The sequence below is a fragment of the Pezoporus occidentalis genome, unplaced genomic scaffold, assembly GCF_034315485.1.
Source record: "Pezoporus occidentalis ecotype Australia unplaced genomic scaffold, CSIRO_AGI_Poc_V1 ctg81, whole genome shotgun sequence".
NCBI classification, from domain to species: Eukaryota; Metazoa; Chordata; class Aves; order Psittaciformes; family Psittacidae; genus Pezoporus; species Pezoporus occidentalis.
In genome coordinates, this window is record NW_026916170.1 from 3037254 (window position 1) to 3063121 (window position 25868).

Consider the following 25868-nt stretch of genomic DNA (forward strand, 5'->3'; position numbering starts at 1 on the left):
AAAAATTCAAGCGAAGACAAATTCACAGAAATAGTATTATTTTTTATTTGACATCTAGGTGAGATGAACAAAGACTCATGCAAATTGCCCTTTTTACTCTTAAGTAGAGTTTTATCAAGTTCATTAGTGATAACGATGAAGTATTAATATAAAGTAAGAACTCCCAAATGATCGGTTTTTGTCTTTCATCCATCTATTGAGTATTACTTGATTTGTTCTCATTTCTATCATTGGAAGGGTATATTCTTGGAATACCCTTGCTGAAGAGGGACTAGTTTTGTAGTTGTATGTGCAGGATTATCTGGCCCTTTTCTAGCTCTATATTGCATACATGGTTTTGCTTTTTAATCTTTCTAGATCTCTTATTTTTAACAAGTTGTCCTTGGCCCATTGCCACCCATTGTATGCATGGAATTCTACAGCTCTCATGAACATCAGTTTGCTTAGCCCTCTTAGCTGATTCAGTAAGTACAATATCCAGATCCCTCTTGCTGTGTCTGAACAGCTGTGCTGCAGGCTTGGGTTAGAGTTAACATTTCATTTGCATCCTTTTTTACCCTCCTTCCCCTCCCAAAACCAAAGAAACCCGCTAACCTATAATAGACACTCTGGCCTGCTCATTCACAAAAGAAACTTTAGGTGCTGTGTAGCATGCCTTCACATCTCTGTTTCTCTTTACCCATTCACATTTGAAATCACGTTTTATAAACCAGAAAAAAGCTGTTTTGGCAGTTTCAGTGATTTGTCCACTATCTGTAGTAGAAAAACAGCATGAAGAGATAGCTGTCAGACTTTCTCATGCAACTCTGCTAAATGTCTTAAGCCTGGCCTTGAGAGCCCTGTTACCAAGGGTGAGGAACTGCTGGAGTTATGCTTTCACACATGTTGAATTCTTGTCTTCTGCATTCAAACTGCTTAAAAAGGTTGCAAATAATGTTTCCTGCAAAGGAGGCACTTACAAGCCATAACAAAGAACATCTTTTTAATATTAATCTGATTACTATAGGACTAATTGACTTGAAGCAGTTGAGAATTGAGAAGCTTTAATTTCTTGTTGTCCCCTTGTACATGCAACCATCAGGAGAGAATAGGTATTTTGAACAGGTCAAGTTGTTTGGAGTGATTGTCTCAGTCACAGTGCTAGTATGCACTGCATGTGCATTGTTGGATTTATTTTCTGCAAAGTTAAATATTTGAATTGAGAACCCCCCTAAAAGTCCTGTTTTCTTGATTATGATTGGGTATTGTGCTTAGATTTGTTTTGCTTGTGTTTATCCCAGATCATTGGGTCAGAGCAATCCCAGGCGCAGCTACAGGTTGGACAAAGAAGAGATTCAAAGCAGCCCTGTGGAGAAGGACTTGGGTGTGTTGGTTGATGAGAAAATGAACATGAGCCGGCAGTGTGCGCTTGCAGCCCAGAAAGCCAACTGTATCCTGGGCTGCATCAAAAGGAGCATGACCAGCAGGTCCAAGGAGGTGATCCTGCCCCCCTACTCTGCTCTCATGAGACCTCACTTGGAGTATTGTGTGCAGTTCTGGTGTCCTCAACATAAAAAGGACATGGAACTGTTGGAACAAGTGCAGAGAAGGGCCGCAAGGATGATCAGGGGACTGGAGCACCTCCCGTATGAAGACAGGCTGAGGAAGTTGGGGCTGTTCAGCCTGGAGAAGAGAAGGCTGCATGGAGACCTCATAGCAGCCTTCCAGTACCTGAAGGGGGGCTATAGGGATGCTGGGGAGGGACTCTTCATTAGGGACTGTAGTGATAGGACAAGGGGTAACGGGTTAAAACTTAAACAGGGGAAGTTTAGTTTGGATATAAGAAGGAAATTCTTTCCTGTGAGGGTGGTGAGGCACTGGAATAGGTTGCCCAGGGAGGTTGTGAATGCTCCATCCCTGGCAGTGTTCAAGACCAGGTCAGACGAGGCCTTGGGTGATATGACTTAGCGTTAAGGTGTCCCTGCCCATGGCAGGGGGGTTGGAACTAGATGATCTTAAGGTCCCTTCCAGCCCTAATGATTCTGTGATTCTATGATTTTACTGGGAATGCTGCATAGGTTCTCTAGGCTTGAGGGTAGCACTATTGTAGCGGTAGACATGCCCTTCTATAATTTTAAGAAAGCATTTGTCTACTTTTGTCTGATTTTTGGAGACACGCCAGTGAAATACATGAGCAACATTCACAGTTTTACTTGCCATGAAACAGGTAAGTAGGGCAGTGGAAGCTGGGATATTGGAAATAAATTTCCTTTCAGGGAAAGCTGTCTGATTGTTCAGCCTGTTTTCTTCCTACGCACTTATTTATTTGAAAGAGACTGTAGCACAGAAACTTGAACCAGGATTATGTTGGATAATGATGCAAGCTAGCAACTCAGTTGGATTGAAGTGGGCCACAAGTTCATTTGGCACCTGCTGTGATTTGGGATTGAGGAATACCACTTCAAGAGACCCAGCAGACTGCGAACTAGAGAAATGCCTGAGATTGTACCCAGGTTATGCTATGAGTCCCTGATCTCAGGATCAGAGCAGGAGTGTAATTTCTTACCCTAATTGTGTATGTGCATCCATGCTTGGGAGCCCTTTCCGTGCTCATAGTGTAGCAGAGGAAGCTTTGGGAGTTGACTGTACAGAAGGTGTTAAGAGTTGAACCTGCTGATTAGTATCTCAGCTGTAGACTAAGTCAAGAAGGGTGTAAAACAAAAGCCATCACTGCTTTGAGTAAGATTACCTCTCAACATTTCTTGTTGTATGTTTCCCTTGTATGAAAATTGTAGTGAGTCTCTCTTCTCAATCTGTTACTGCCCGAGTTCTTGATCCACAGTTTTAATTTCAGTTTCATGCTTATTCAAAGGTTTATCAAACATATTTGTTTGCTTTGTATTTGCCTTGTAGTAGATGCTTCTTGTGTTCTGGTGAATCACAGTGCATTTTCTTGTCTCCTTCCACTGTAAGTTCTCTGGGTGAAGAAACAATGTCCTTGAACTATACTATTGCAGTGTAGACAGGTCTTGGTGCTTGAGTGTGGCTCTAGAAGACCATGATGGTGCAAGTTTTTTCTTGTTTATACAGTTAAAGTTGCGGACAATTGATTCTTACTGTATTAGTTCGCTACATTTACAGTATATAGAAGTGCATGAATGTACATCCATACAGTATGAAATGAGGGAGAAGGGCCCCTCAGGTGAAGATTATCTGTATGTGAGTATCTTCATCACCCCTTCATATTTCTAATTGTGAAACAAGCAGTTACTTAGAGAATGGAATTCTAGCCAAATAAGTAAAGAATGTAAAAACATGAGGTGTCAAAGTCCAAGAGTCTGACCCCTTCAAAAACTAAGGAAGAAAGAGCTATGTAGCTGACTTTTCTAGGATTATTGATCTACTTTCATGCAATGTAATGCTTGTCACATGAGGATTCAAAAGGCTTTACACTCACTATGGTTGAAATTTTATTCAGAAAACCAGCTTTGTGGCTTGTATTTAAACATCTATACATTGCACTAAGGGGAAAAAAACAAAACATAGTGTGTGTAGCATGAATTACTTGGTTATCCTGACAGGAATTGTGATTTTTGAAAGAATGCACAGGATTGGAAGGCACAGGACAGTTACTGAAAATTAAAAAACTGACTTGGAGTTTGAAAACAGAAAAGTGAAAGGACTTTTTCTCTCTCTTCATGACCTTTTCATTTGACTACTGGAAGAGAGGGTCAGTGCTTTAAGGAACAGCAAAGGAAGGATTTTTGAGCAAGTTCTCTTAAGACCTTTTAAAGAATGTTTGCTCTAATGGTTATTTTCAAGTAGAGTATTTTGACCACCTTCAGTGTTATGCTTTCACAATTGTTGAGATTTTTAATGAAAGGAAGAAAGTAGATTTCAAACCATTAGGTGTTTGTGCATTAATTATTATAATCTTTTGTCTGCCAATAGAAGGGCGTATCCAGTAGCAGGCGTCCTAATAAATCTTGAGCAGAAAGTTCAGGGTGTTTTGTTTTTTTTTTTGTTGTTTTTACTTATGTGGATGTGTGACAAAGGGAACTTTTAATAAGAAGAATATCTGTGGGAGAAGAGAGAAACTAAAGCAGACCAGTCTCATTTATTCTTAAATGTTGAAGGTTTAGACCTAGGACATGAATAAGTCTTCTGTCCATTGTGGATAGGCCTTGGATTTTATGGATTTTGTTGGCCCAGAAAGCCAACCATGTACTGGGCTTCATCAAAAGGAGCATGACCAGCAGGTTGAAGGAGGGGATCTTGCCTCTCTACTCTGCTCTCATGAGACCTCACTTGGAGTATTGTGCACAGTTCTGGTGTCCTCAACATAAAAAGGACATGGAACTGTTGGAACAAGTCCAGAGGAGGGCCACAAGGATGATCAGGGGACTGGAGCACCTCCCATACAAGGACGGGCTGTGAAAGTTGGGGCTGTTCAGCCTGGAGAAGAGAAGGCTGCATGGAGACCTCATAGCAGCCCTTCCAGTATCTGGAGGGGGCCTGTAAGGATGCTGGGAGGGACTCTTCGCTAGGGACTGTAGTGATAGGACAAGGGGTAATGGGTTAAAACTTAAACAGGGGAAGTTTAGATTGGATATAAAGAGGAAGTTCTTTCCTGTGAGGGTGGTGAGGCACGGGAACAGGTTGCCAAAGAAGTGGTAAATGCTCCATCCTTGTTGGTGTTCAAGGCCAGGTTGGACAGACCCTTGAGTGACATGGTCTAGAGTGTGGTGTCCCTGCCCATGGCAGGGGGGTTGGAACTTGATCTTAAGATCCTTTCCAGCCTTAACCATTCTGTGATTAAAACCTGCTGTGTGACATGACTTGTTTCATGGGCAAAACAGAAAGTGAAGTGAGCCATGTATCTCCGTAATATAAGTACGTTCCTCCTGAGCCAGCAAGTCCTGAAGGATTAAGGTATTACTTACAGCACTGAGTAATACTTCAGCCCCTGCACCTTTACAGGCTGTAATACAGATAACTACAGTGTACAAAATAGTTTTGTATTTATAAGTTGATGAGCATTGTGGAAAGTACAGTCGCATCTGAAGCCATATAGCCTTATCCATGTTTTGTGAGTGGGGATCTGGGCTGCAGTAAACTGCTTAAGTTACATAGCTCAGATGAGAAAGCAAAATATTAATTGTGCGCTGACAATAGTTGAGTGTGCTTATAGTATATAGATCCCTTTTGAAATATGTGAGGGCTACGACCTCACATTCCAGAGGAGATTAAGTAGAAAGCATCAGTAAAAACCATCTGTAATCAGATTCTCTCTTTTAGTGCTTTTGATGTGAGATGAAGTCAGTGAGTGATGTGAAAGTCGCCTTAGCGGAGCATGAAACTTCCTAACTTCTTGCATTTGGCACATATTCAAATGGCTCTGTGTGGGGTCAGTTGTACTTTAACCTTGCGCTTTAGGCATGTTGCTAGAGAGTCCAAGCACTTTTATTTGTCCTCTTCTTTCCTTGGTTAATATTTTCTATCTTAAAAGTGAAAATATTTAACAGAATGACTTTTTGTTTTGTTTCCTGCAACTCAGATGTAAAATGTCACGATCCAGATAATCTTTTTTTTTTTTTTTTTTTAACCACTTCCAAATTCAAACTACTCTGTTAAACCATTTCAGTTTGGGAGCTGGCCAAAATTAGCTGAGGAGTTTCTTATCTAGCCTAGTCATTCTGCAAGCATTCCCTCAAAATTCTCCTTGAGGTCAGAGAAATGAACTGGTAAAGTCTTACTGTGTCTCAATTCTTCCTGCCCAGCATCTCTCCAAACTGTGAATTTAATGGGAATGTGTTCTAACATTAAGTACTTTGGGTAGTGATCCTATTTTGCTCTTGCTCAATGCGAAGAAAGAGCAAGTATGTCATAATACTGCTTTCATGCCAATTGAAGCAATAGGTGTTGGATGTTTGTGCTTATTCCATACTATGGGACAGAGCTTGATACAGTTTTGTGTAGCAGTATTGTATTTGTTTATCTGTCTTGTGCAATCTGTAAAACTTCCTTTAAAAAAAACCCAAAAGTGAGCTTTTCATGACTGGTGTCATGTGGCAGTTTCTGTGAGGCTAAAAGAAAGCTTGTTAAATATCAACAGGTTTAGACATTACCCAAAAATAATTCCTTAATGCTCTTAAATGTTGCCAGTGTGTCCACAACGAGGTGTTTTGTCTCTTCAGCCATAGAACAACTGCTGAAGAATATACCTCACTTGATGGAGTTACTTTGCTTTCTTTCCTTCCCTGCACTTAATTGATGTAGATCACTTTTTGGCTTGACACACTGCTTAAGTCAAATTGTTGTACAATAAGATTCATATTTTGCTACATGCCTTCTCATGCTACAAAAAATGTTGGCTGCTTTTTTTGCTTACAAAGCTCCTTAAAATGTACTTTTGCACTTTCGTTCCATTGACCGAGCAGACAGGCAGATTTTGAAGGCTGGAGGTTGGTTCTGTATTTCATCTCTTCCATCTATTGGTTTGTATAGCCTCTGGGTTGTGATCATTTTCAAACAATACAAGCCATTGTAAATGTGTCAGCCACAAAATGAGAGAAACCATAACTCAGATTTTGTGAGTTGTAACTTTTTTCCCAAAGACAAGTTGCATATTTGATAAGCTTTGGCAAATCTGTAAATATTTCAACCCTATTAATATTGCAGTAGTGTAAATACTTCAATGGAATTTATACTTGAGATAGTTGTATAATGGTACACTGGAGGATAATGCTCCAGAGTAAAATTGTTATGCTTGAAAGCAAAGGGAAAGGTCTTTATTTTAGGATGAAAGGGCAAACTTCCTACTTAAAATGTTTTTCTGTGTTGTAATTTGCTGGAATTAGAGCCCAAGTGTTTCAGAATGGATATGGGGTGGGATGGTTGTGAGAGTGCCTTCAAGGAGGCACAAGGCCATGTTTGGGACCTTCTGTACAGCACCACGTTTGCACAAATAGGATCACAGCTTACAAAAGCATTGCGTGGATCTTTCTGCACCGATGTGCCTGTGGAATCCCAGGGACAGTTGGAGCCAGTTCTCCTCCTGGTGCCCTTGGGCTGGTGGGCAGGAGCTCTGGGAAAGGAAGTGGGTGTACAACCAAGCCAGCAAAGGCCCTCTCACAAGGACCAGTTCGTGTCTTTGGTGTCTGGTCCTGTGCCAGGAGGTTGCTTTGAATTGTACACCAGCTGATGGAATTATCCTTGTTTTCCCCCCTTCAGTAACAGGGCAGCGTGAAAGCAGACCTGTCACAAATGAATTTCTGTGAGAGCATTTTTAACTTAGTTTGTGTTATTTTTCCCATTTCCCTTCTGTTTTCTTTTTTGTTTGTTTGTTTTGTTTTGTTAACTGAGGAAATAGCTGTTACTTTTGAAAAACCTGGTTAGCCTTATAGGTTAAGGACGATGCTGCTCTGAAAGGAGGCTAACTTCTTCCACTGTGTTCTTAAAATAATGTTTTATGTTGCAAACTGTGGTTGCTTTAAAGGTGCTCCTTAATGTATCATGCACTGTTCTGAAAATATCCTGGAAGTGGATTAAAATGTGACTTTTTGTGTTATTTTTCTTCTGCTCAGGATTTGCGTATGTGCTGATAAATCTTACGTAGGAGTTTTTTTAATCAGCAAATGAGCTTCACTTTTCTGCTTGTCGTCTTGTGATTGAAGACTCAGTTTTCTAAATGAGTATTTTTTTTGTGCTGCTTATATTTTAAACCCTCTTAAGAAGCAGATCAACTGTTGTGCTTCTTGTGCATATGTATAATTAGCAAGCTGTTTGTATTGCCTCCTAATCTAGATTATCATCCTGGAGGAAAAAAATGTTTTCCTTTCACAAAGAGAAGAATGAAAGGCAGAGGTGCAACCTAATGCCAGCCCAGAGGAACAGCATTACCAATTAATAACACTATCAGGAGAAGGAGGCTTGTGTTCCTTAGTGCAAGGCCATTTTTTTTTAAGTTGCACAGTTCTTAAACTCTGCCAGTTTTTCCTTGTTTGCATTTGACAGGCTGGCTCTAAGAATCCTGAAAATTCACATTTGGTTTAGTGTAAAGTAGGCAATGTTTTTATTAAGCTTTGAACTCTAAATTTCCTGTTTGTAGGAGACTTTTAAAATTCCGTTTTTACAGCTTTAAGCTATTTTAGTGAGTAAATCGTTGCATCATTAAGTATACCAATTTACCAGTTTGTTCACTGTCTTGTGCTTACTTCTTGGAAAATTGATACTGAGATAGGCAGCTATAGTTCTGATGTTAGATGATATTGCTGGCTCTGTGGCAGCAGCCTGTCTGGTCCTGTATCTTTAGAAGATCATTGTAGAGAACTTTGCATGTGTAATAGAGTTTATGCTGCCTCTGCTCCTCTGGAGATTTGTTTACAGTGAAGTAATGAATGGGGAAAACTAGTAGCCTTTAATGCAATCCACACTGTAATGGCTATGCCAAGGAGGATTGAGAGGGTGAACTTTTGAAGCAGAACAAATACTCTTTGTAGGCATTCTCTCTTTTTTTATTATTCCTAGTAAGTTACTATACAAACATAGCTATGTATTGGACCCCAGAAGTGCTTCAATCACTGGTGTTAATAATGAAACCAATTGAGAGGCCTATACTTTTGCATTTCGTGCCTCACTGATAAACAGGTAATGTGATACTCCCAATATGAAATGAAGTACAGCAGTATTCCAGAAACAGTATATGGATATTTCTCTGGATCACAGCCTTTAAACTTCATGGAAGAACCACTGTACAAAAGTAGTTCTAAAACACAAACAGGAAAACAGTGAAGAATTCAAAGGGCACATACGAAAAAGATAATGCTTTCGGTATGTTAATTCAAATTTTGAAAGAGTCTTGAAATACAAGTAATAACTACAGTAGGTAACTGGTAAAGGAAGGAGAAGAGAGGAACTGGTATTTGTAATGAGAAAACTATGAATAGAAGGCAAAACCTTGTGGTTTGGATGACCACTTGAAAAATGCAATCAGATTTTATTTGTAAACTTAAACTGGATGATGGCCAAACAAGGAGAAACATATGACTGATAACTGTTACAGATCTGTTGTAGCTCTGAAATCCTCTATGTAGCCAGCCAGTCTCTCTGCTTCATGTAAATAGCTAATAGAGTAAGAAAATTTCTGTTTTTTCTGTACAAAAGCATTAAACTACTGGCTTAGAAAATAAAGGAAGTAGGAGGTACTGTCTAGCAGATACCAGTTAAAGCAAGTACAGCGTAATGTCCGTACACTTGAGAAAGCTTCGTGAAATTTTTTGTCTTGCAGTTACTTCATATAGCTGGAAAAATAAAGTATGTGAACACAGCAGGAGTCCCTGCAGCTTTCCTCAAATAATGAAATGGGGATTTTAGGTCTTTTATTGCACAGTTATCTAACTTCCTGCACTTCAGTCTTACTCATGCTGTGGAAACCCCCCAATTTAAAAAGCTGCAGTTCTTCCCTCAGAGTGGCTCAAACAGAGGCATCGACCTCAGCCCACATTGGCACAATACTGCTAATATCTCCGGTGTGGTACTGATGCAGACCAACTTGAATGGACTACTGCTAGCCTCTCTCTCTGTATCTTGGACAGAACAAATATGTTTTTCTCCATAGTTCACTACAAGTGAAGAGTACTGTTCAGCTTACTGGGAGGAAGCTGAGAGTTTTGGGGTGTTCTCTCAGAAGGCACATCTGCACCTCTAGAGACAAGAAACAGAACCCAAGAACACCAGTACAACTGTCCTCCAAATTCACATAGCCGCATGTCTTTCTGGTGTGTCTGTGTGGCATTTTTCTCTCGCCAAGGTGCATTTGAAGGTACAGAACCATGTTTCTGGAACACTAGATGTACATAAACAGGAGGAACTAAGACATCTGAACTGAGGCTTCTAATAATCCTTAGCTATTCTTGTGGTAGAGAAACTAATAACAACACAGGAAGCATAGGATAACTGTCCAATACAAAAACAGTGGGTTTGTACTGGTGTCATTAGCAAGAGGCTTGCAGTTATTCTTATTTTCAATGGCCTTCAACTTTGATCTGTAGTAGTAATGCACCCTTTTAATGTTAAACAAGCAAAAGCTCCCAGTCTACTTTTTAGTAGAAAAAAACATTTGTTTTACTTGTTCAAAGGAGAATTACAGTTCTTGGCAGAAATAGCAAGGTTCATCTTGAAGAGCTAAGATGACAAATATTTAAAAAATGCATTAACCAGTCTTTGAGTCCATAGCTGGGCCAAACAAAAAACTCTGGAGGCTTACACATTGGTCATCACAGTGTTTGATGTTTAGCTCTCAAAGTCCATGTGCAGTTTGTAGTAATTAAGTATTTGACATAGGTAATCCAGAAACCTCCCTGTTAAGAGAGGTTAAGCAAGAAACTACTTAAAGAAGTATCGCAACATGAACATCTGAACGGAGAAATAACCTGATTCCTCCCCTGTTCATTCAAAGAGGAGAGTCAGGACTGCAGTAGCAAAGCAGATTTGCAAACCACAAGCTTAGGGTGAACTCTTGTTTGTTCCCTCCCCACCCCTTTGTTTTTTCCTTAATGTTTCTGAGTTGGAGATTACTAATTACTCTCCTTTTAAAACAAAAGCAACCTAGGGAGCAGCAGAAGTGGTGCTTGCTCATCTTTTCTATCCAAATGTTGGGATGGTTGTCTAGAAAATAGGCGATGTTTCTTCCTCTGCTTGGGTGTAGTTTGAACTTGCACCTCCTACAGCTGGGAGACTGCCCTAACTACCAGTTCACAATGTCCCAGCACCCAGTTATGCTCCTCAACTGCAGTTCAGAAGCACCCCAGACTGGTAGGGGTCAAAAGTCAGAGAGAATGTGATTTCTCCCCTCCTTTTTTTCTTTTTTTCTTCTCTTTTGCAGACCATGACTAGGATGGTTTTGGGGGAGAGGTTGAGTGGGCAGTCTAAGGTACAGATTTCAGCTCCTGGTGTTTATGTCTATAATGAGAAATATAAAATGCATAAATACTTAGGGAAGCAGAGAGAAACCTGCAATTACTCTTCTCTATGAATATGCCACATCTGTCAAATGTTTGGCTACAACATCCTTTCCAAAGCCCCTTCCTAGTAAGCCAATGTCAAAATCTGTTTCCATTAGCATTTAAAGAATGGGAGATACTCCATTGCCTAAAACCCCAATCTATGCAGCTGCAGGCTACTCCTCAGCATAACTACTGAGAGACAGAGCCACGTGGCGATTGTCACTCTTTTTCAGCATCTTAAAGTGCACTCGCTTATTCTTCATGCAATTATGAGGAATTCCAGGAAGGATTTACTGGTTGGTAAAAATGAATTCATTCAGACAAATTTTGAGGCTATTTTGAGAAACAGACTTCTGTATTAAAAGGCATTGAACTGCCTTGTTGGAAAGATTGTATAGACTAATGCACAGCCTGAACTAAGCTTAGGCTATAGGTTTCAAGATTCAGCTGGGAAATAATAGACAACCAGTTGGATGATGTATTTACCTAAGAATGCAAGACGTTCCCCAGGTTTCTGGAAGTGGCATGGTACAGCCCTGCAGGTAGCTGTGTACCAGCGAAGTCTAAGCCTGCACAGTCGGTGATCAAGAATGATGGCAGGCATGAAGCAAAGGTGGAAGGCATCTTCAGAAACAAAAGTGTTACTGGAATTACATGCCTCTAAATGCAGCTTTTATTAAAAAAAAAAAAAATTTTTTTTCGTCCTCACGTCCCTGCTCATTGCAGGGAGGTTGGACTAGACAGCCCTTGAAGGTCCCTTCCAACCCAAACTATTGTATTCTTTGATTCTCTGAGTTTGTGATGCAAGTAATATAATGATGATCACAGTCTTAGATCTATAACAGAATTTTCACCAGATACTATGGTTTCCTGAATCACAAAATGTCAAGTTATACCATAGAAGACTATTCAGCCCCTCTCCCCAAAGTAAATGATGCAAAAACATGTTGCCTATTTCATTTGGAAAGCATAAGGCTTTCCAGTTGCGGGTTTAGTCAAACCTTCAACTTTTTTACCATCGTAAATAAAATCTTAATAAAAGGTTTCCCTAAAATTTAGAATATAAAAATTACTAAATTTAGAGAGCATTTAAATACAGTACAAAAAAATTTTGCAGCATGTAGCTGTTGTAATGTAGTATGCAGTTTAAATATCTGAATACCATTCAGAAGAATAAATCGTTTCTTTGTCATTTTTAGTGATTTTGGAGGTTCTTGTTGAACTCACCATGTAGCTAAGTCCTGTTATACTTTGTGACCTTATGATCTTTGCAGGAGGAGTTTGAGATTTGCTTTGAAATTTCAACCTCCAAGTTGGTGTTTCCAAAAATACTCCTCCTTTGTGACTGAACCTCAGCCTGCATGCATTGATCTTACACATAAAATAAAATTCAGGCTTTTTGTCTAGGTAATCCTTTGCACTTCTCCATCTGAAGAATCAGGTCTCTGCTCAGAATATGCTTTTGAGCGAAGGCAGGTTGTGGTGACAGGCTTGAGAATGAAAGGCAAGTTTTGAATGTAAGTACTGTCTACAGCAGGTAGGCTCTCAAAAAGACCAGAGTGCTTTTCTCAGAAGGTGGTCATAAGAATATGCCTGTGGGAAATTTTCAGGACTATCAAACAGTGGGCTAAAATACTGCTTTGCTCCCAGCTCTTGCATACTTCAACATTAGCCTTTTAAGACCTGTCTTGTCTCAAAGGAAAACAGCTGCTTCGTGGTGTTCATAAATAATACAGATAGTATCTTGTGGGTTCCACAGAATACTCAGTTTCCTTAACTATGCTACAGATTAATTTCAGTACAAGCAGTCTTTAATGGTCTTTCAGTTATCAAGATGCGCAAGTTCAGAACCTCCTATGCAGTACAGTATTCAGAACAGCCAACCTCCTGGCAGCGCTGACATCCTAAACTGATGTGTTAAGACATGAATTTTTCATTAGTATGGTTGCATATTGCTGGAATACATGCTTCTGAGAAGTGTTCGTGTTCACCAGCATAGGTAGCAGTGGGATACGTAAGCCATACCTATGTTGACCTGCGCAACAGGGCAGTGGTCTCTCCGCCAATGTGGGAAAATATAAATACAATTACAAATTTTCTCCTGTTGTGCAAGAATTACTGTGCAAACATTCTTCCCCGAAATTCCACTCATACTTGTGCAAGTGCTGCCTGGTAGAGTTGTGACTTGTGCTGTCTGAACAGGATGTGTCTTTTTAGTAAGTGCATCTGCACATATGACACTTCTGCCAAACAAATACAGATGTTTGTCAAACTGAGTAGTTTTGTCATAATTAAATACTGCTTTCTTAGTCAGGAAAAGCAGTTAATTGTGTGTGTAATGTTTTTATATTTCTTTAAAACTTTTGTTTTAAGCCTTTGGAGTAATGTGCCTGCTCTTAGAGCTAATTACGTCTGCAACATGTGTTATACAATGAAGCTTTTGAAAATGAGCTACCAATGGAAAGCCAATTTGGAAAATGTCCATTTAGAGTAGTAAGCTCACTCTAATTTCAGGGTATAAGAATTCTCCTGTGCTACATCACCGTTTACAACTAAATCTATGCAGCTTTTTGAAGCTCCTATCTGTATGTTTTGTGTAAATTTCCATTATTTTAATCCAGGCGATTTTAGTGCATTAGTTGCTAAGTCACAGCACAATCCTGTAATTTCTTAAGAAAAAGGTAACCTTTGTCATGTGAGTATGAATTACATGACCCAGTATAATTATCTTATTACTTGTCTCTCATCAGTCCTAGGAAGAATTAGACATTTAAAGAAGAGAGAAGGTGGCAAGACACATAGATGCCAAAAATGCTTGCGTATCTAATTCCTATGGTAAATTTTTCATGAGGACAGGAATTCTTCTAATGTGCTGTGATGACATTAAGTAATGGAGTTGTAAGTAATAGTATATAGAACAACTGCACAATATGAAGGACCTGAAATTTTGAAAACCCAGATTTGTTTAGAAAAAATGATTTTTTTATTTTTTTTTTAATAAAACTTTTTATTTAATTTGATTTATTTAATCTGAGTTATTAAGCAGGGGCAACAGAGTACTGACAGTTAGGGGGAAAAGGGCAAGGTACCATAATGTGAATGGTGCGTAGGGGTATAAATAGCTATAGACTAGACCCTCTCCACAGAATTGGAATTTGCTCTTTTCAAGTTCATTACCCCGAACAGGCTTAAGATGTTGGTGCTTAAGTCTAGCTGCGTGATTGTTTCATGCGCTGCTCAGATGAATGAGTACTATTTAATCTTGTCAATAAACTGCATAAAAAAACATTTGGTAGACTTTTTATTGATATGCTTTTATTACTGAAGCATCATGAGAGATTTACATTGTATTAGCAGTCTGTCTCTGTAAGGGTGATCCCTGATGTCTAATCATGCCAGTCGGCTCAGATCCTGCAAGCTGACAAGGTAGAACAGTTCGGGCAGAAACTGGCATGCAGTCCTTTCTGCTGCTTGCTTTGTGAACCTTGTTTGATAATTTTAGAAGCAAATGTATTGCAGTTCCTGCCCTAGAAAAATATGTTGAATCCTGTATTTAGAAAAAATATATTTAATGCTGTATTTAGCATTTGCTTTCTTCATCCTTTTGAATTCTGGGAGAAAGTGGAGTAGGTGAAACTGTCTTCCTTTACTGGGACACTAATAAACAAGAATAGAGGAGGAACTAAGGGCAAGGTTACCCAGACCTTGGTTTCTGTAACAATAAGCATTTTTGTTTTCTTGAGGGTCATCTCTCTAGCTTCCGAGTTTTTATTGCTTTAAGAAAGGAGAATTGAAATTACACACAGAGCGTACAGCAGAAACATGGGTTTGCTAGAGTGGCGACAGATACCTGTAACTATTCAGTGTGAAGTACTACATGCTTACAGTAAAGGGGGTTATATATTTTATATAATGATGAATTAAGACAGCTTTAGGGTTTGTTGCCTATTTTATCACCAGGGTGGGGGAGGAGAGGAGTCTTGTTTGAACTTTGCTTTAAATATTGAGTTGTTGAGGAAGATGGTGGCAAAGGCTACTTCAGTCTGTAATTTGCATGCTTTGTGAATCTGAATATCAATTCTGAACAGGGAGCAAAAGTTAATGTGAAGAACTAAGTCTGATGTCAAATTTTAAACCCCTCAAATTTTAGGAGGAGCCTGACCTTTGGAAGTGAATTGGGGGGGGGGGGGGGGGGGTGGTGTGTTGGTTTTTTTTTCCTTTTCATTTTTTTCCCCTAGAGGAATGGATAAGGGAATGAACAAATAAGATGTGTTTTAATATTCAGCACCTTAGTGATACTTTTCTCTTTAAAGTTGAGTAATATTGCAAAGGGGAAATCTTGTTGAAGAAATTGCCATCCATTATTATGAGAGCAGGTCATTCATTAATGCTAGGTCTGCTGGATTGTTGCTTAGACATGTAATGTTATGTTCTGCTTGCTCAACTATGTAGCAGTGAGTTCTCGAATACTGCATTAGTAACTACTTAAAATTACTTTTTGTGTTAAAATCAAGTTTTCAGGAGTTGATATTCTTACAAGAATTATTGGGGAATGTTATATTTTCTTACTGCCTGAAAACAAGCATCTCTGCTATGACAGAAATGGAAGGTCCCAAATAGCAGGCTTGACTATAACTCAGTGATAGTATGAGTTTGTCGTATCATGTTAAAGATGGGCTGTTCAAGGGAAAGTATTTCAAATGGAAGCCTGATGCCATATCTAAAATTCCTGTGGCTTTTGGCAGACCCATCACAGTGCTTTTTGAAATTAACAGGCAATGAAGCTCCTGTAGCTGGGTCTTAATCAGTGCTACCTGTGTCTGGAAGTGTTGCTTTTTTCTGGGAGCCGCAGCAGTCTATAGACATAGGCATAGATGATTGACGGAATAAAATAGGTGAAATTTCTTTTCAGTAAGTATTCTATTGCTGTCTACTTGGTCTTTCAATGTCTGTTTTGGAGGCATGACAGAATTCTTCACAAACAGACTGTAAGTTGATGAAACTTGAATTTTCCTTTGTAATTAATGCACATCTGTATCTACATGACAGACATGCTCCTGTATTTTTTTTTTTCTTTGTCAGTAAGTCCTACCCTTTCCCTAGTGGAGCAGAGCTTTTACAGGCTGTTGGATTGCATTCAGTATGTTATTGTCAAGGGCACATTGGCAAACTGACATTATTTTCCTGGGATGGATAGGAAGGCAGAAAGATAAGCCAACCTTGTTGAAAGAGTAAGGTAGTTGCAAAGTAAAAAGCCTTGAACCTTATGATCGTAAAGATTACATTGTCAGGTCGTATTTTTCCTCTTGGAAGTCTATTCCTGTTATCAGTTTGAAAAGATAAAATGTGAGTTGTTTCTATGTTTCTGTGCATAACTATTCTTATCATGGTCCATAGTAGCTGAAAGTACAAAAATTTAGACCTGTAAAACTTAATGTTAACCGCATAATAAACCTCCTATATATATAATCAGCCATAAGTAAACTTGCACAAGCAAACATGGATAAGCTAACCCTTTCAACAAACTTCTCGGGTAGGAGGTGTGTTAAGTAAACTGCACATAGAGAAAGAAGTTCTCTTTTGGCCTTCTGGCTATGTTTGATTTTTTTTCTTTTTCGTAGCACAGGTATGTGCTACTTTCATATACAGGTTATTTTGTCATTTCGGAAAACAGATAGGAAGGCTTGTTTAAAAGTGGTGCAAGATGGGTTCCTCTGAGTTTGAATGCCATTGGCTGCTGTGAAATGCAAAACCAAACTCTTGGGTAAAAGTAAATGGGAGTTATTTCTCAGTAATTCTTGAGTAAGATATGTACAGCTTGTCTGGAGGAATGCTATAGTAAGTAGCAGCAGCGGGAAAATACCTAGATATTGATTAGGTGCTAGGAAAAGAAACAAAACCTGAGCTATGCTTTGAATATGTTACACTGGTGTGAGGGAGGGACTGGGGTTCCCCAGGATCAAGACCACAACCACAAGACTTCTTCCACTGCGTCTACTTGCAATGACTCCCTCTTCCACTCTTGTCTTGGCCTTACTCTTAACTCCAGGGTCCATTTTTGTTTTGCTCTTGCCTGGATGCCAGCCTGGGGTTGTCAGGACTGTAAGGGCTAGGAAGCTTCTGTGACTCACTTGTGCTGCCCTGGAGGGCTCTTGCATAGAAAGAGCCCCAAAGACTACACTTTGTAGCTGTTTAGTTGCTCTATGGAGGTTATCAGCAGGCCCAGAGGCCTGCTGGTGTGGGTTATGCAGGTTTAAAAGCTCTGGATATGCTTCTAAATGCTATTGTGGTAAATAGGACAGTGTTGGAAAAATCAAATTTTATTTAGAAGCTGTAAAATGTTCTGCCAAAGCTTAGGTACTAATAGCAAAAATCCATCCCTGACACTAAGCAGCACCACGTTCCTTTTCCTGATACATTACATCTGTGCTTTCAAAGCATCGAGGTGGTGTGTTTGGGGTTTTTTTGGTTGGTTGTTTTTTGTTGTTTGTTGCTGGTTTTTAATTCTAGTACAAGTGTTCAGCTTCTGTGGCTGAAACAATGGATTCACTTTGAAAAACAACTTAAAACAGAGTGACAGATGTTTAAAAACCTACAAATCTACATGAAGTCTCTCTTCCTGATACTTTTCATCTGGAAATGATCATTGGTTTCTGGGAGAGAAGATTTGTTAAATTTTTAACTTCAAATCCTTCAATTGGCCCTTAATTTGCTGACCTCATAATGGCCCTATGATATAAATAGTCTAAGATACAACAACAGTATCCTCTTAGAAATAGTAACTGATTTATGATCAGAAAGGTCTTCTCACAGGCGAATAGTAGATACTGTTTTGAATGTAGGTTGAAATAAAGTAATAATCAGTTTACATATATGTATTAATTTTTAAAAATGGAAAATGATGGGTGTTTTGCCATACTTGCTAAGCACTTTGGTTTGAGGAACTCTGCAGTTAGCTTTCAGCCTCAAGTCAAATTTTTATAGCTGAAATAAATCCACAAAAAATGGTCTAGTGGAAGTGACTGCAAGCCTTTAATCAAAACAGTAGAATGGACACAATTATAAAAATGGAATAAATACTTGAAGGACTGTAGCAAGAGGTACCTTTTCAAAATATGATGCTTTCTTTAAAACAAAACCCCAAAACAACACCAAAAACATTGCTAGTCATGCGTCCAAATGTTTAAATACAACAAATAAAGAGCAATTAGAAGGGGCCATGATAGACTCCATCTTACTGCTAAACTCTACCCTTTAAAAGATTGATTTTTAAGAACTAGCTGTTGACAGAAGGCAGGGCTCCTGCCCGCCTGACATCTCGCTGTTGGCACAGCGCGATGGGGGACACTTTGAAAGGGCAGGTGGCCAAGGTGGCTTTCTTGCCTGTTCAGAGTTTCTGTGGCTTGTATGTTGGTTCCTCAAAGTTATGCAAATGTCAGGCTTGAAGTGTAAAGGTATTTCTCCTGTGCTTTAACTTTGTGCAAATCAAAATAATTAACACTTCCTGCATTTTACTTGTTCTGAGGATCTCAGATTGCTAGTGTTTTGAATAAATTTGTAATAGGTGCTCATAAGACAAACAGCCAGAATTATTTTTTTGGCTGTGCAAGAAGTGAATTACGATAAAATAGTTTCATGGCTGATAACAAAATGCTGATAAATGGCGCTGTTTTTTCCTGTGTTTGTCTCCCAGAGCTGTCCAAAGAGAGCAGGGACAAGAAACTGTCGTCATTGCAAACAAAACTAGATCTCTCCTGTGACAGGGCATTTCCCCAACCTGTCTCCTGCTTGTTTATACAGGTGCCTATAGAGGAATGTGGGTATTTTAAGTAAAGTGTCAGACCTGATAAACACAAGAGTGAAGGGGTCACATTCTAGAAATGGTGCTCACCGTCAACACTGCAGCATTTTAAAGCTGCAGGTATAGGCCATTATTTTCCTTTCCTCATGCATTGCCAGCACTGGGCATACAGACTTGTAAGCATCCTTTGAATGTGTTTGTGTATTTAGCTGCTGGGCTTTTCTCCATGGTTCAGCTCTTCCTCCATTTCAAAGTTCTTTCATTTTCACAGGAAGAATTTCACATACCAGGGTTACATATGTGTTGTTTTTAAAATCACATACTTTTTTATCCTGTTATCTACATCTGCATCTTGTGTAAGTGTCTCTTCCTGTTTTGTGGATATGATATTTTATAAGCAAAAATAAATTTTGGAAGACATGACGATTAATGTAGATACCATTGTGGCGGCAGAAGTCTGCAGCTCCAATCCTCTCTGATATAAGAATCCCAAAGTTTCCCTTTGCTCTTGGCCATGGGGGGTCATCAGGGACAGCAGGGTGAGAGTTGGAGACTGTCTAAACAGATGCTTTTCGTCAACAAACATCCTTTTCATCTCCTTTGAAAACACATTTTCTTGGTAGCAATATCAACATTTCTGCTAAGGGTAGGAAGTTGTGGTGTTTACTTTCATAGTAAAAGGGGTATAATTTTTTTTAAATACATACTGGAATCATGGTTTGAGGGCGTTTCTAGAACTCTTTGCTTATCCAGTGTTAAGTATACCTGTCTTTTGAAAAGCTTATGTCTGCCATTTATGAGAAAATGTGGCATTGATAGTTTTTATTTTATGTGCCTTCTGATTCCTGCTATTGCTATAAAAATGTTAAGATGTATACTTTATGGACGTTCAGTTCCTGCAAGTACTACAGACTGATCCAGAGGGGTTGTTCAGGGTTATGTCCAGTCACATCAGCCTGCTGACAGCAACTGAAGCAGATCTCTTCTTACTGACTGTTCTTGAAAGACTTGGTCTTAAAATGACCATCTCCATTTTCAAGGCTTCATTTTCAGCTATTTATTTAGTTTTTAAGGGCACCTGACATTCAGAAAGAAATGCCTGCTATTTATGTAAATAATATAGGCTTAAAACTAGGGCTTAAATCCCGAGTACAGCATAGCTGACTCTGTAGATGGTGTGTGAAATACATTTTTGGTTGAAATGTGTAAATTAGTTGTGAAATTTTCAAGTGTATTTGATAGTTCTAAAATATTTAGGGGTTTTGGTGTTCTGGTTTTTTCCTTCCAGTGGAGGTCTGATGAGATGGCAAGTTTCTCAAGGGGTGAATAAACAAAAACAATAAATGGTAAAACTAGTAAACAGGAAAAGAGAAAACCTGAGAGAGAAGCTGGAACAGACTATCCAAGTTTGAGCAGAGGAAACATGTTTTTGAAGAGGTCTTTTCCTCATGGATTTTTTGGCTGTGTTTCTTACATGTGTGCAAAGCCTAATGCTTTTTTTCAGTCATGACATAAGTACTTCTGGTGTAACTGAAGAAACTGTGTTTTTCCTGTCTAGCTAAACTTTCCCATTTCCACTTAAACATGCACTGCCAAGTGGAATTGCATTCATGCAGCCATTCTGGGATCTGAGTACAAAAGATTTATGTTTAGGTTTGTTCAGCTCAGGGAGACTTTTACTGTGAATAGATGTGTAGTTTTTATTCTCCTTGGCTGCAGCTGATATGGAGGCAAGGTGTTAAAGAAAGCCACTTGAGTTTAATGAGAACAGCTTCAGCGTTATGCTTAGGTTTTGATTTTGTAAGTATATTTTTATTTTTTTTCTTTTTAATGTTGCTTTGGACAGCCAGAGTCTCTTGGAAAGCTTGTGCTGTGTGGAATGTGTAGTCTCCCTGCTGAAATTAAAACTCAGAGGGGGTAACGGAATACTCTCTGCTGTCAGTGCATTGCCAGCCTGAAGAAAAAACAAACATGCCTACTGAGAACAATGAACATTCCTTGAAACCCTAGGAGACTGGTTTGGGTTTTTTTTTTTTTTAAGACAAAAAAAAAGATCCTGGTTTTGTCTTCAGGCCTAGGTGGTAGGGCATAGGGGCTTCTCACCCTTTATTATTAAGTTGGTGCCTTGCCTGGAGTGTAAGTGCCACAACTGGTTGGCATCTGTGTTTTGGAGTGTAAAATGTGTCCTCCTAAAAGATACTCGTACCCCTCTACCCCATTTGATCTCCTGCCTACAGTTCTGGTGATTCAGCTGTGACTTTCATTAATGTTTTTGCACTGCTTTTCTAACCTATTGGGCTTCAGACCTCCAAACAGTTTACTAAATAGTAGCCCAGAAATGCATCTGAACACTTGAAAGACTTGCAATAGTCTGTTAGGAAGCTTGAGATGCATGAGCCTCAGGTTGCCTGTTTCCTTTTTCAGCTCTGACTTAAAAGTTCCTTGAATGGCAGCCACTCTTGTCATCCCTGAATTGAAATCTTTCCTTGCATATAAGCCATTTCCAATGCTGCTCCCATGTTTTCAACTTCACTGAAGATTGGCAGTGATAATTCGGTATTCTCGTAAATTCTTGATGTTCAGATGGTATGCAAGCAGGTCAGAGGGCAGGTAATAGCTTGAGAACTAGATATATAATGATGTAGAAACTTGCTCTGTCTTTAATTATCTGTGTTTTTTTTAAGATAAGTTCTAGAAATAAAGTTGCCTGATTAGTATTAATAATGAACTTTTTAGAATGGGATATAAGACTAAGCATTTTTCATAGTATTCTTTTTGGCTTAGATTTACAGGCCTGAAGATTTTTAAGAACATTTATCCTGAACTTGCATAAAGAGAGCTCTTATCTGCTTGCAGTGAGATTGCTGTGGTGTATGAGATCATCCTAATGTACTTTCATCAAGAAATATTGCTTTTTTTATTAGGTTATTTGAGTTATACTTTTGTTCCTGGAGTGTTCCTAAAACTTTTACTGTGAGCTTCAGAATTCATGCAGTTAAGTTTCCTCTGGATTTATCTTGTTGTTGATAGACTTTGGTGCCTCAGAAGATGGCAGTTCTTAGTGCCTGACGAAAATAACTTTGTTTTCTAGACCAGCTTGTTAAGAATTTGGGGGCTTCATTGCATGCCAAATTTCTGGAGTTGGCTGTCTATATGGTTAATACTATTGGTTACCTTCTCTAGAGAACCAGATTTTAAGATGCCTGCCCAAAACTGTTTGCAAGCACGATTACCTGTACAGTATTGAACACATCTCAAGATCACAGATGGCGTTGATTCCTAAATTTCCATCAAGTTTTCTTGCTTTCTCAGGATGCTTCCTCCCTTCCATTTCTTTCCTGTTCTAATTCTGTCTGTATCATTACTCTTTCCTTACACCATTTTTGAATCGTAGAATGATGGACAGGTTAGGGTTGGAAGGGACCTTAAAAAGCATCCAGTTCCAACCCCCCCTGCCATGGGCAGGGACACCCCCTGCTAGATCAGGTTGCTCAAAGCCCTGTCCAATCTGGCCTTGAACACGGCCAGGGATGAAGCAGCCACAGCTTCTCTGGGCGACCAGTGCAGGTGTCTCACAACTCTCATAGTGAAGAAATTCTTCCTAATACCTATTCTAAATCTACCCTCTTTCAGCTTGAACCCATTCCCCCGTTTTCTGGTCCTACATGCTCCTGTAAAAAGTCTTCCTCCAGATTTTTTGTAAGCAGCCTTTAGGTACTGGAAGACTGTTATAAGGTGTCCCCTGAGCCTTCTTTTTAAATTACTTTAAGCAGTTAATTATTGTATTAATTACTGTGTGAAACCAATACTGAAAGCTCATTAACTTATTTTAAAGGTGGCACTATGCAGCCTCAATAATTCTACTGTTTGATATGCTTTTTCTTCAGATTGAAGATGGGAGCAAAGCTGCAGCTGTGGACAAGTTACTGGCTGGGGATGAAATTGTTGGCATCAATGATGTGGGCCTCTCTGGCTTCCGACAAGAAGCGATTTGTCTGGTGAAAGGTTCACACAAGACACTGAAGCTTGTAGTAAAAAGGTAAGATTGTGTTGTTCAGCTGAAAATATGTTCTGGGCTATAAGCTACTGGGCAACTAAATTTGCCAAGGCTTGGCGAGGTAATGACTTTCATTCAGTGCTATTAATGTGCATATTGTATGGTGTTACCTCCTCCTCAAACACAGGCCTTTTATGGAAGAAGATGTGCGGAGAGGTAGCCCATTAATCAGAGCAAAAACTGAGGCAGCATATTCTGTGAATACTGTTGCAATGTGGTGAGTTGGGACTCTGTTCCTTTCTGTCCCCCTGAAGTGCAGCGCCTGAAACTGCCTGCTTCCCTGCCTTTGGTTTGCAGACATGGGCAATGCTTTTTAATGTGTTTTCTGTGCAGGCCAGTTGTGTTGTGAGGAGTGGGTTACATGGGAAGCATTTGAAAAAGCATTTTCCCCACTTAGTGAAAATATTTGAGGTCTGAAGTATTTCTTACGTGGTTTCAATAAGGACTGCTTTCAGTCAGTTACTAGTGAAGGGGAAAAAACTGAAACAGTTTATCAAAACAGAACACATTTCTGTCATGGAAACTATTTTGTCATTTTGACTTAGGACTTCTAGGTTCACGCTTTTTTTATTAGCTTGAATTAAGTATAAGTTTCATAAAATAATTTTGACAAAAGTGAATAAATGTTCAAGTAGGTTAAATCTTGTAACTTCTAAAAAAAATCCTCAAACCGGGAAATTTGAATAAGAAAATTTTTGCATTAATTTCCTACTCTGATAAATCAGAACCTTCTAATGAATTTCTTTTATCAAGTTACACCAACCAGTCTTTCATGTGAGGATTTTGGGTGTCTCTGTTAGAATACTTAAAAATAAATTTAAAAAAAAAATCATAAAACAGAAATGCTGAGAATTGGGGTTTGACAGGTATGATGATCCACTCTATAAATATAACCACTGTTTGAGGATGTCTTAATGAGGACTGTCACAAAAGCATGGTTTTCACCTTTGGTTTAAGGAGGGCATTTTTGACAGAAGGAATTATGGGAACCTGAATCTCTTTCACAGGTGACAGTTTATATCCTCAATAGCTACCAACAGCTACTTACAGAAGCTCTCCCAAAATTTTTGTAGCACTAAAGCTAATAAAATGCATTCACAATTATTATAAATCATTATGTTCAGCAGTTTCAACTTGTGCTGGCTATTCCAGTAAAAGCACTTTTGTTAGCGGAGGTTACATCAGCTGTTTCTGTCACAGAAAGGGGGAACTTCAGGGTTGAGAAGTTTTATAGACATTGAAGAATCTGCCAAGACAGCTAGTCTTAATTACTATGAAAAACTTCAGACCAAGTGGAAAGAGTCCCTCTTTCTTTGTGCTTTTCAGTTTCATGGTGGTAACTTGCTCAGAATCTGTGAATTCTGATCCATCTTTGCAAATGACAGAATATTTGATGCTGAAATATCCCCAGGAGAGACACAGCTATGCCATTCTTGTCACCCATGAGCACTTCACGCATGTGATTTTAGAGAACTTTCGTACAGCTCATCAAGCACCGATTTTTCTGCTGGGGATTTGTAGCCATTCTGTGTAGGCAACGGAGTCCCATTGCTATGCATGCCTGTGTGCGGTTTGGTGCAGAGCTGATAGATTTTCATCAGTCCTTTCTCATCTCTCCTCTTTTTCCTTCCCTAGCACATGGGCAAAAGCAACCCAGCTCTTCTAGCCAAGAGGCTGAAATAGTGGCTGTTGTTAGGGAAAAAAACCAAATTGTCTTGAGTTCATGAAGACTTCCATAGCTCCCAAAACAGGCAGGAGTGTTTTGGGTCATTGACAAGCCTGAATATTAGATAAAATTTCCTAAAACTTACTGAATGAAATTAGCCAGGGTTTTTGTCTGTGGTTTTTCAACTTTGCTCTTTGTCTTGGAAAGTTGCCTTAGGACATCAGTCCTTTGACAGTCAGAAACCTTTTAGCACCCAGTCTCATTTTATTCTTGGCCAGCTTGTTCTCATGCACTGCTGTCTGTGTGCTGAAATAGCTTTTCTTTTCCTGTTGGAAGTTCAAAGGATGCAGGTTTTTATAAAAGCCTTGTTGCATGCTTTCTTTCAGAAGTTACGGTTTGAACAACAGTATTGTTTTGTGTTGTTTGCCCTAAATCTGAGGCTGAATTTTTATGAGTGCTTTAAACAGTCCTGTCTTCAAGCAAACTACTTGTTTAGTCTTTATATAAGCACTCCTGCAGGTCTGGATTGAATTGGATCAGGGAACTGCTCTGACTGCAAAATTACTTGGGGAAGTAGGTTTTCAGCTGAATAGGACCACCAGTTTTCAGAGGCAGTCTGCACTTTAATTAATTACAGCAACCTTGAAATGGCTGCCTTAGAATTTTTAGACCATTTCAGTCTTATTTAGATCCACCCTTACTGTTCTCTGGGGAGACTGAGGATAGTTCCACAATTCCCTTTCACTGAGTGACATATAAGGTGCAAGTACTGAGCTGCAAGTCGTTGTAGCAGCTTTTTGCCGACTTGCCCTGTGTCCTTTGTCTAGCACTGTGGTGCTTCTCTATAGCATTGGTTTGACATTTTATTCCCTATGGGTGTCAGTGTGATAATCTGAAGCACAAAATAGAGAAATAGTTTGAAGTTCAACAACTCAGTCCTGAAGATTAAAAGAATCTTTGCTTTAATCCTTGCTGTCTGTGAGAGTTAACTTTTGAAGCCAAGATCTAGGTTTTGTGTTGAAATTCCCCCCCCCCCAGGGTTGTTTTTCTCCAGTCATCCTGAAGTGAAAAGCAAACTTATTTTAAAACTATCATGATGTGGAAAAACTGTTTTATAACAAAATTATTCTGAAAATTAGAGAAGTTGCTTCCTATTAATGTCAGTAACATTAATCTAGAAAAATCAGGTTTTACTTGTCACTGCTGAGAAGTGTGTCCATGTAGAATTCCTCTATATGGGTCACTCCTTCATGCAGTAATGCCACATCCTGGTCTAATATTGATCTAACTGACTGTACCTGGGAAGCAGTAGGGCATACTGGTTTTGGTTGAGAAGTCTAATGTGCCTACAGCCAAGAT

General features: G+C 39.2%; 1 protein-coding gene across 4 annotated transcripts in view; it reads left to right on the plus strand.

Annotated features, from left to right (window-relative positions):
* Positions 1–25868, plus strand: part of SHROOM2 (shroom family member 2) — a 134754-nt gene that overhangs the window by 28927 nt on the left and 79959 nt on the right. For all 4 annotated transcript variants that reach the window (XM_062603689.1, XM_062603684.1, XM_062603685.1 and 1 more), the window contains exon 2: positions 22674–22825. In XM_062603689.1, coding sequence (XP_062459673.1) covers positions 22674–22825 — 152 coding nt within the window. The remainder of the gene's footprint in view (positions 1–22673; positions 22826–25868) is intronic.